Source organism: Arachis stenosperma, chromosome 5, assembly GCF_014773155.1.
Source record: "Arachis stenosperma cultivar V10309 chromosome 5, arast.V10309.gnm1.PFL2, whole genome shotgun sequence".
Classification (NCBI taxonomy): domain Eukaryota; kingdom Viridiplantae; phylum Streptophyta; class Magnoliopsida; order Fabales; family Fabaceae; genus Arachis; species Arachis stenosperma.
In genome coordinates, this window is record NC_080381.1 from 128,376,927 (window position 1) to 128,386,855 (window position 9,929).

The 9,929-nt window shown below is 38.6% G+C and overlaps 2 protein-coding genes across 2 annotated transcripts; both read right to left on the reverse strand.

The window, feature by feature from the left end:
* Positions 1 to 490: 490 nt before the first annotated feature.
* LOC130981373 (uncharacterized) lies at positions 491 to 1,117 on the reverse strand. The gene has a single exon (XM_057904963.1). It carries the CDS (start codon positions 1,115 to 1,117, stop codon positions 491 to 493), a length of 627 nt encoding a protein of 208 aa, XP_057760946.1.
* A 915-nt stretch (positions 1,118 to 2,032) lies between these two features.
* Positions 2,033 to 4,978, reverse strand: LOC130981374 (uncharacterized). The gene is made up of 3 exons (XM_057904964.1): positions 3,302 to 4,978; positions 2,188 to 3,151; positions 2,033 to 2,088 (listed from the first exon to the last, which is right to left on the reverse strand). The coding sequence occupies exons 1-3, from the start codon at positions 4,976 to 4,978 to the stop codon at positions 2,033 to 2,035; spliced, it is 2,697 nt and encodes an 898-aa protein (XP_057760947.1).
* Positions 4,979 to 9,929: the final 4,951 nt, after the last annotated feature.

Here is a 9,929-nt window from a genome sequence, read left to right on the forward strand (position 1 = left end):
GAAAATTGGGGGAAAAGAGGGCTGAGAGTGATTAAACAAGTTACCAGTGAAATTGTCCCGGTAGAAATGTAGAGCTCGAAGCGGTGGACGCGTGGCTGCAAACGGTGCGGCAATCGGAGCTCGGACGGAGAAGTTACGGGGGTTGGAAGGTTACCGTAAGGGTTCGGGAGTGTTTTTCTTCTCCCTGGGGCTTTTCACGCTGCAGCTGGTGAAATGGAGAAGAAGGGCTTTCGGGCTCATTAAAAGTGTGGGTCCGGTTGGACTGACAGCCCGGTTCGGGCCCGGTTCAATCGGTTCGGCCCGTTCGGTCCAATTTTAGACCGTTTTTTTCGAAATTGGTGTCAAAATTCTCGTTTCGATGAGCTCTATCCTAACTTAATATAATATTCACATTTCTAATCCTCCTTATTAAAAAATAATTTATTAACTAATTTAACCGGGGTTTACATCCTACCCACCTAATAAAGAATTTTGCCCTCAAAATTCAAATCTAGTTACCTGAAAAGAGATTTGGATAGTCCTTTCGCATATCTGATTCGAGTTCCCAGGTATGTTCCTCGATACCAGATCGACTCCAAGCTACTTTTACCAATGATACTTCCCTTCCTCGTAATCGTTTAACACTGGTGTCATCAATCCTCACCGGAATTACTGGGAGTGTTAGATCTTCTCTCACTTGGATTGGTTCTGGTTTTAGAACATGACTTGCATCAGGAGTATACTTCCGAAGCTGTGATACATGAAATACATCGTGCAAATTTGAAAGGTACGGCGGTAAGGCAATTCTATAAGCCACTGGTCCAATTCTCTTCAGAATCTCAAACGGTCCAATATAACGGGGATTCAGTTTCTTGGTCTTAATAGCTCTTCCCACGCCAGTGGTTGGTGTAACTTTCAGAAAGACATGTTCTCCTTCTTCGAATTCCAAAGGCTTTCGCCTCTGATCAGCATAGCTCTTCTGGCGGCTTTGGGTTATAAGCATTCGACTATGAATTTTCTTTATCTGCTCAGTCGTTTCAGCTATCATTTCAGGCCCTAATAAGCTCCTTTCTCCAGTTTCATACCAACATAGTGGAGACTGACATTTTCTGCCATACAGAGCCTCATATGGAGCCATTCCGATGCTCGCATGATAGCTATTATTATAAGCAAATTCAATTAATGGCATATACCGATCCCAGCTCACAGGCTGGTCCAAAACACAAGCCCTTAGCATATCCTCCAAGGTCTGAATAGTTCTCTCTGACTGACCATCTGTCTAAGGGTGATATGCAGTACTTAAACTTAACTGAGTCCCAAATGCACGCTGAAAAGCTCCCCAGAATCTTGATGTAAAGCGAGGATCCCTATCAGATATAATGGTAGAAGGCACGCCATGCAACTTGACAATCTCTTTAATATACATTCGAGCTAATTCTTCCATTGAACAACTTATTCGGATAGGAAGAAAGTGAGCTGATTTTGTCAGTCGATCCACAACCACCCAAATAGCGTCACAACCAGACCGAGTTCTAGGCAAACCTATCACAAAATCCATTGCGATACTTTCCCGTTTCCATTGTGGAATCTCCAAAGGCTGAAGGGTTCCTGATGGTCTCTGATGCTCAATCTTAACCTTCTGACACGTTAAACATTTAGATACATATAATGCCACATCATTCTTCATCCCTGGCCACTAGAAAACCGCTTTCAGATCTTGATACATTTTAGTGCTCCCTGGGTGAATTGAAAACCCGCTCTTATGAGCTTCCTTCAAGATTCTCTGTCGCAGGTCTCCAATATCTGGCACAACAATCCGGTTCTTAAACTTCCACAAACCATCATGTCCTTCTGACACTCTCCACTGTTTCCCCTGTTCGACTACTGGTAGTACCTTACGTAACGCTTCACTATCTCGATGAGCCTTCAGAAGTTCTGATTTAAAATCACTAGAAATTTGCAACTGACTCAAACACAGGATTCCAGATTCTTCTCTAACTCCCAAATTCAAATCTTGGAATGCCTTCAGTAACTCTTCCTCCCGTAGCATCATTCAAGCTGCATATAAAGACTTCCGACTCAAAGCGTCCGCCACAACGTTCGCTTTTCCTGGATGATAATTCAATTCAAAATCATAATCTTTCAGAAGCTCCATCCACCTCCTCTGACGCATATTCAACTCTTTCTGCTCAAAAAGATACTTCAAACTCTTATGGTCTGAGAAAACAAGAAACTTAACGCCATAGAGGTAATGCCTCCAAATATTTAAAGCAAACACAATAGCAGCAAGTTCTAAATCATGTGTCGGGTAGTTCATCTCATGCGGCCTTAACTGTCGTGAGGCGTATGCTACAACATTCTGGTGCTGCATCAGAACACACCCCAAACCTTTCAGAGATGCATCACAATACACTTCAAACGGTTCACTTGGTTCAGGTAATACCAATACAGGTGCAGTAGTCAACCTGTGCTTCAATGCCTGAAAACTCTCTTCACATTCCGGAGTCCAGATAAAAGGTGTATCCTTCCTAGTCAATTTAGTTAATGGTAAGGCGATCTGTGAAAATCCCTTAATGAATCTGCGATAATATCCCTCCAAACCTAGGAAACTTCTGATCTCTGTCACTGAAGTTGGTCGCTCCCAATTCATCACTGCTTCCACCTTAGCAGGATCCACAGCTATTCCCTGCTTACTCACCACGTGGCCGAGAAACTTCACTTCACTCTTCCAGAACTCACATTTAGATAACTTAGCATACAATTTTCTGTCTCTCAGAATTTGCAGCACAGTTCGCAAGTGATCAGCATGCTCCTCTTCAGTCTTAGAATAAACAAGAATATCATCAATGAAGACAATAACAAACTTGTCCAAATATGGTCGGAAAATCCTATTCATATAATCCATAAATACTGCGGGGGCATTAGTTAACCCGAAAGACATTACTGTATACTCATAATGACCATAACGGGTTCTGAAAGCAGTTTTCGGAATATCCTCATTTCTAACCCTTATCTGATGATATCCGGATTGCAAATCAATCTTAGAAAACACACCGGCACCCTGTAACTGATCCATTAGATCATCGATTCTAGGCAACGGATATTTATTCTTCACTGTGATTTTATTCAATTGCCGATAATCGACACACAACCGCATACTCCCATCCTTCTTCTTTACCAGTAACACTGGTGCTCCCCACGGAGAAACACTTGGTCGGATAAAATGCTTACCCAACAGATCCTCCAGCTGAGCTTTCAGTTCAGCCATTTCTAAAGGTGACATCCTGTAAGGAGTAATTGAAATCGGAACGACTCTAGGTACCAACTCGATTGCAAATTCAACCTCTCGGTTAGGTGGGAATTCATTAATATCATCCGGAAACACATCTGGAAATTCACATACAACCGGAATCTGCTTTAAACTCTGATCATCACCTGATACTCCCGCAGTTAATAACATAATACCCTGACATTCAGTTCCAGAATAGTTTACTATCATAGAATTCAAATAGTAACTATTCACCACAACCGGTGCTTCTGACCCTTTCGGCATAAACTGTACTGACTTTTCAGAACAATCAAGTAAAACATGATTCTTGGATAACCAATCCAATCCCAAAATGAGATCAAGACCAGTCATAGGCAAACAAATCAAATCATGCACAAATTCATGTTGTTGTACTCGAAAGGGAACTTGTGGACATCCTATCCTAGTCACCATAGCTTCATGAGTAGCATTATATACTTTTAAATCATAAGCTAAGACCACCATTCTCAATCCTAACTCATGGGCCTTTTCAAATGCAATAAATGAATGACTTGCTCCTGAATCAAATAAAGCATTTAAGATTTTACCAGCCATTTCACAATTACCTCTAATCAGTGTCTCAGATCCCTCAGCACCTATGGTAGAAGTGGTGTATACTCTCCCTGGCTGCTGCACCCTACCAGTCTCATACTTCTTCTTCTCCTGGCAATTGGTGGCCATATGCCCGGGCTGTCCACAAGAATAGCATACTCCAAGTCCGAATCTGCACGGAACTCCAGGGTGATACCTTCCGCACTTCTGACAGTTCAGATCTTGCTGTGGATGCTTCCCAAACCTTTTTCCTTGACTAGCATTGGTATTCGGCCTTCTGTAATTATCTTGATCCTGAGTCTGCTGCGGAACAAAACCTCCACGCTTGAAATTTCTACCTCTCGGAGCAAAGTTCCTCCTAGAAGGCCTCTGAAAAGGCACCCTCAAACTTCCTTTCTCTGCTGCCGCCTTCCTCACACAATCCTCAGCCACTCTACTCTTATTTACCAATTCAGAAAATACCCTGATCTCCATTGGGGCAACGAAGCTCAGAATATCGCTCCGAAGACCTTCCTCATATTTAATACACTTCCATTCAGCAAAATCTTCAGGCGCACCTTGACAGATACGAGAAAAGCGACATAACTCCTCAAATTTACTAGTATACTCAGCAACAGTCATCTGTCCCTGCTTTAACTGCATTAATTCAAGTTCCTTGGCATTTCTGGCTGAATTAGGAAAGTATTTCTTATAGAACTCTGTCCGGAAAACCTCCCAAGGAATCGCAGCACCATCAGGCTGTAAGATACGTTGGGTTCCCTGCCACCAATACTGAGCCTCACCTTGCAGCTGATAAGTTCCAAATTCAACCCATTGCTCCTCAGGAACCTGTTGGGCCTGTAATGCCCGTTCCATAGCCTGGATCCAATTATCTGCATCAGTGGGATTTGAGGATCCCCTAAAAGTCGGAGGGTGAACTTTCAGAAACGTTGCAAGTGTCATAGGACCGTTCTCATCATTATTGTTCCCATGATTATCCTGATTTATCTGATTACCCAGTGCCTCAGCTGTTGCCTGCATAGCTGCGGCCATATTTCCTAAGGCAGCCATAAAGTCTACTGGATCAGTCCTTATGGGGGCAGGAGTAACGGTGCCTGTCCTACCTCTACCTCGCCCGCGACCGCGTCCGCGAGTTGACATCTGGTCCCTATATACACCAAACAAGTGATATTAAGTTGATCAGTCTCAATATGCATGTCTAATGCTTTAAGTTCGAAATGCATGCTCACAAACGTTTATGCCATATATATCAGTCAGATATCCTAATAGCACATAAACACATATTCAGAGAATGCACAGAAGCACAATCAGTCCGTCCTTCAGGCTCTATTGGAACGAACCAGGCTCTGATACCATAATGTAACACCCTACCACACTAAATTTTACGCTTAAGTCGTAAAACAGAGGTGGTGTGGTATTACGACCTCTGAATAAAATAAGTACATATAATAGCAGAAGAATTATAATATGCTAGGAGCCTTGAAGAATAGAGGAAACAAAAATCGCGAAATAAAAGCGCAACGCTCAAGGAACGAGTTAACCTGCGTGCTAAGAAAACCATAACTATTAAACACAAGATAACAGAAGTGGGAATAGAGTGCCAAAGATACAAAATACCAAGCTCCTAACTCAGCCTGTGAAGTCAAGACTGGCCGGAGAATATTTACACGTATATACATACATATCCAAAACCCAAAAGTACATATACACAATCCTGCCTCTCCATAAACCTCTAAGAGGATAAAAAAGAATAAGTCATGCGGAGAGAAAGCTAAGTACATATATATACATCATAGCATAACAAAATATCCCAGTAACCACTCCGCCTCAAGAGTCCAGACGCCTAACGAGATGCCTTTCGACCTGCATCTGAAAAATAACAACATAGTATGGAATGAGAACCGGAGGTTCTCAGTATGGTAAAGGTGCCACACACATAATATATAAGGTCCTGGAATGCCAGAGGCAATCCTAGAATGCCGACACTCAGATTATAGAGCTTAAAGTATTAAATAGAAGCCATAAAAGGTGGTTTACTAAGGATATTTAAACCTAACTTAACTTAACCTTAAATCTAAATCCCATTCTGCCATTCCTCCTTACCTCCAACTCCATCATGCATTTTCACAGACAAGTAAACAAACAAAGGCAAGCACAAGAAGGTTACAAGTACTGCGGATAACAAATATACATTTAACATGGCAAGTACATTTAGGCACACCCAGTTAATACACAAGCAAGTAATTCAAGTAATATGCATATGATGCATGCCTGTCCTATGGCTGATGAGGCTCATCTGTCGGTTATCCAGCCAACCCGACAAGTCTGAATTGTACTTAGACTGTCCCCCGACGTGCATCCCCAAGAGTCTATGCATAGTTTTTCTCAAATAATCAATAATACTCAATGGGGGTAACATTCTCGTTTTATATAGTGCCCGGTCACACACTTACGTCGTAGGGTCAACATAGTATCGAGTTTTCAACCTGGTACACGTGGTGGCAAGCCACGCACTTAATCCAGGGAATCTCGTATCTCAGATTATTCAAATTCATAAGCCATATAAATTTCAATTATAATTCATCAACATCCACATCATTCTCAATCGCATCTCATTCATCATTATACGTCAATCATATTCAATCCTTATCCTTCATTATCACACCTCCCATTCCGTCCATCAATAGTTCCAATTCAAACATAATTCATTCTTTTCTAAACGAATCAAACTTAAAACATGCTCATTTCTTAATAACTCTAAATCAAACCATATACCCTTTGAATCTAAATCTTTTTAGATAATCATATAAACAAAATCTCTAATTTTTATGAAATTTCGGCAGCATCTCCTCTAAAACTCGGACTTTGCCACCCTTTTCGGGTCCAAACCTGCTTTCTTTTCAATTCAACATACCCTTCCTCATCATCATAACAATCACCACAATAAATCTACCTCAAATCAACAATTAAACTCATACAATATTCAAATCCAACAACCAAAATTCAACTAAGGATCATAGTTCACAAATCCTAGGCTTTTAACACAAAATACCTCATTATCACAACAACCTCCACAATAGTTATACCTCAAATCAATAATTCACCAAATCATTAGTTAATCAACAATAACATTCAACCATAATTCTCTCCAAATTAACATAACAACATTCACCATCCAAAATTAAAAACTAATTATCCAATAAACTTCAACCAAATATATTCATCGATAAATTACTAAACATTAAACATACACCTGCATTCCAACTTATCCTATGTCATCTAGCCTAAGTTTTCACAGAACATATATTATAATGCAAGAAACCTAAACCATACCTTAGCCGATTTCCACGTAACGACCAAAGCTATTTATTCAAAACCAAGACAGCCCCTCAAAACTCAACTAATCCGCTTCCTCCAAGTTCCAGTATTCACAATTTCAAGCTCCAATTATTTATTTTCAACCTAATACACATTCATAACACATATATACCCAATTTAATACTCAAAGCTCAAATTTAATGAAATTAAAATATATTTATCGTATCCTCACCTTACCCAAGCTTCACATAAGCAAGAGTGAACATTTTTCTCAAGCTAATTGGATCCTAAAACATCAAAAATCAAAGAAACTCAACCTTCACATTCAAAAATCCGAAAATTGGGGGAAAAGAGGGCTGAGAGTGATTAAACAAGTTACCAGTGAAATTGTCCCGGTAGAAATGTAGAGCTCGAAGCGGTGGACGCGTGGCTACAAACGGTGCGGCAATCGGAGCTCGGACGGAGAAGTTACGGGGGTTGGAAGGTTACCGTAAGGGTTCGGGAGTGTTTTTCTTCTCCCTGGGGCTTTTCACGCTGCAGCTGGTGAAATGGAGAAGAAGGGCTTTCGGGCTCATTAAAAGTGTGGGTCCGGTTGGACTGACAGCCCGGTTCGGGCCCGGTTCAATCGGTTCGGCCCGTTCGGTCCAATTTTGGACCGTTTTCTTCGAAATTAGTGTCAAAATTCTCGTTTCGATGAGCTCTATCCTAATTTAATATAATATTCACATTTCTAATCCTCCTTATTAAAAACTAATTTATTAACTAATTTAACCGGGGTTTACAAGATCTGTCTATCAGATCTTGAAAAATACACTAAAATTTACTCTTTTTTATGAAAATATCTTTAAATTAGAGGAGGATTCAAATTTTTTTAAAAAAATTCAACATATTGCATCACTTTTTATGTTGATTTAAAAATTATAAAAATTTAGATCTCATTATATTTTTTATTATTTAATATTTTTTGGATCGAACTTTAGGCTTACATTCAGTTTATAGTTAGAATAGAGTATATCTAATTATGTAATAGAAAGATAATGCAAGAATTTAAAAATATTATTTATATAAAAAAATTAATTATTAAATTAATTATATATTTATATATAAATATATATATTATTTTATTTATTTTAAATATATATTTTATATTTTAATATATAATAAATAAATGATTTAATAATTATTTTTGTGTGTATATAATAAAATTAACAAAAATTATAATATATATAATTATATAATTATTAGATCCTCCCGATCGTTCGTCTTTTTCTCTATCTTTTATCTTGTTGAAAGACCCAAAATAAAAAGAATATTTGGTGTTTTTGTTCGAAATTTAGATATATAGAGAAGAGAAATTAAAAGAATAAAATAGCACAAAAGGAATTAACGTGATTCTTTTGAAGTATACGTTCATGGATAAATATAAAAAACGAGGAAGTGTAAAGAGCTAATGGAATATTTGTACAATGTGTATAACAGAAATTTAGAGATATCCGATTTAATATTAGAGATATAACCATTAGTGTTACCTTTTTCCATCAGTTTAAGCTCTTAGGATGAGTAGTATCATGACATGATATTAGAGCTCCAGTTTCAAAAGATCGATCCTTTTTGAACCACAAAATTAGCTTAAGCTTTTAGAATGAGTAGTTTCATGACATGAGATGTTTATTATTTGGGATGAGTGATTTTATAACATGAGATGTTTATTATTTGGAATGAGTGGTTTCGATAGAATCTCTCCTAAAATTCAGATTTCTTCCCCCTTTAAAAATTTTTTTCAAATCAAATATCCATCCAAACCAACATACAAAGGTTAAAATCCTAATCCACCCACCAAACAAACCAATGGAATTTACGTCAAAAATTAAATAATTTTTTTCATAGCCCATAATTTTTCAATCTAACCAAAACAAGTAAAAACAAAACACAAATAACAATCACACAAGTAAGAATAAAACTTAAATTATTATATGATAACCAACACACAAATTCTAAATTAACTTAACTCTAAATTATTATGACAAAAAATTAACATAACCCTAAATCATAAATTATAATTAAGCACTGTATGTTCTGATATTCTAATGTAACAATTAACACATACAAAGATACAAACTAAGCATAATTTTTGAACCAACATTCTCAGACATCTTGATTCTTAAAAAAATGCATAATACTCCAACTAACTCAGCATCATTCAATAGCCACAACCCTCACTAATCAAATTTCTAACACTAATAGAATAACAAACTAATAGGTAACACACTAACAATTAAAAAAATTATGTTTCAAATTTTGACATAGATATTATGGAGATGGAGAGTGAGGATGTACCTGAATCTGGAGCAGCGATGGTGCTGGAGCGGCGGCGAAAGGGCTGGTAGAGAGAGAAACAGAGAAGCGGCAAGAGAGTGGGGGTCGGCGACGGCGGGGCTGGAGCGGCGGCAGTGTTTGAAGTGGCGGTGGTGTTGAACGGCAGTGGTGCTAGGCGGTGGTGAATGGGGCTGGGTTGAGTAGAGCGAGAGAGTTTGAGAAAGAGAGGATTTTCGAAATGAAGGGGGAGAGAGTTTACGCTTTCAATTTTAGAGCTGATTACCGTGGGGTTCACCGTCAGATAAATTCGACGGTAACCCACTGCTATCACCAAAACGCAACGTTTAACTAAAATATCTTACCGTCGGAACAAACCGACGGTAAATCCAACAAAAAAGTCCGCACCTAATCCATACCGTTTCTCTCCAAATATTACCCATGAATTTACTGTCAAATA

What these genes read in the sequence shown, in the direction of transcription:
- LOC130981374 (XM_057904964.1), bottom strand. Translation starts at nt 4,978, where the DNA reads ATGTCAACTCGCGGACGCGGTCGCGGGCGAGGTAGAGGTAGGACAGGC. An exon ending in TTGAATTTGCAATCGAGTTG is followed by an intron (nt 3,152 to 3,301) that starts GTACCTAGAGTC and finishes TTACTGGTAAAG; the next exon opens with AAGAAGGATGGGAGTATGCG. An exon ending in TGTTTTCTCAGACCATAAGA is followed by an intron (nt 2,089 to 2,187) that starts GTTTGAAGTATC and finishes ATTATCATCCAG; the next exon opens with GAAAAGCGAACGTTGTGGCG.
- LOC130981373 (XM_057904963.1), bottom strand. Translation starts at nt 1,117, where the DNA reads ATGGCTCCATATGAGGCTCTGTATGGCAGAAAATGTCAGTCTCCACTA.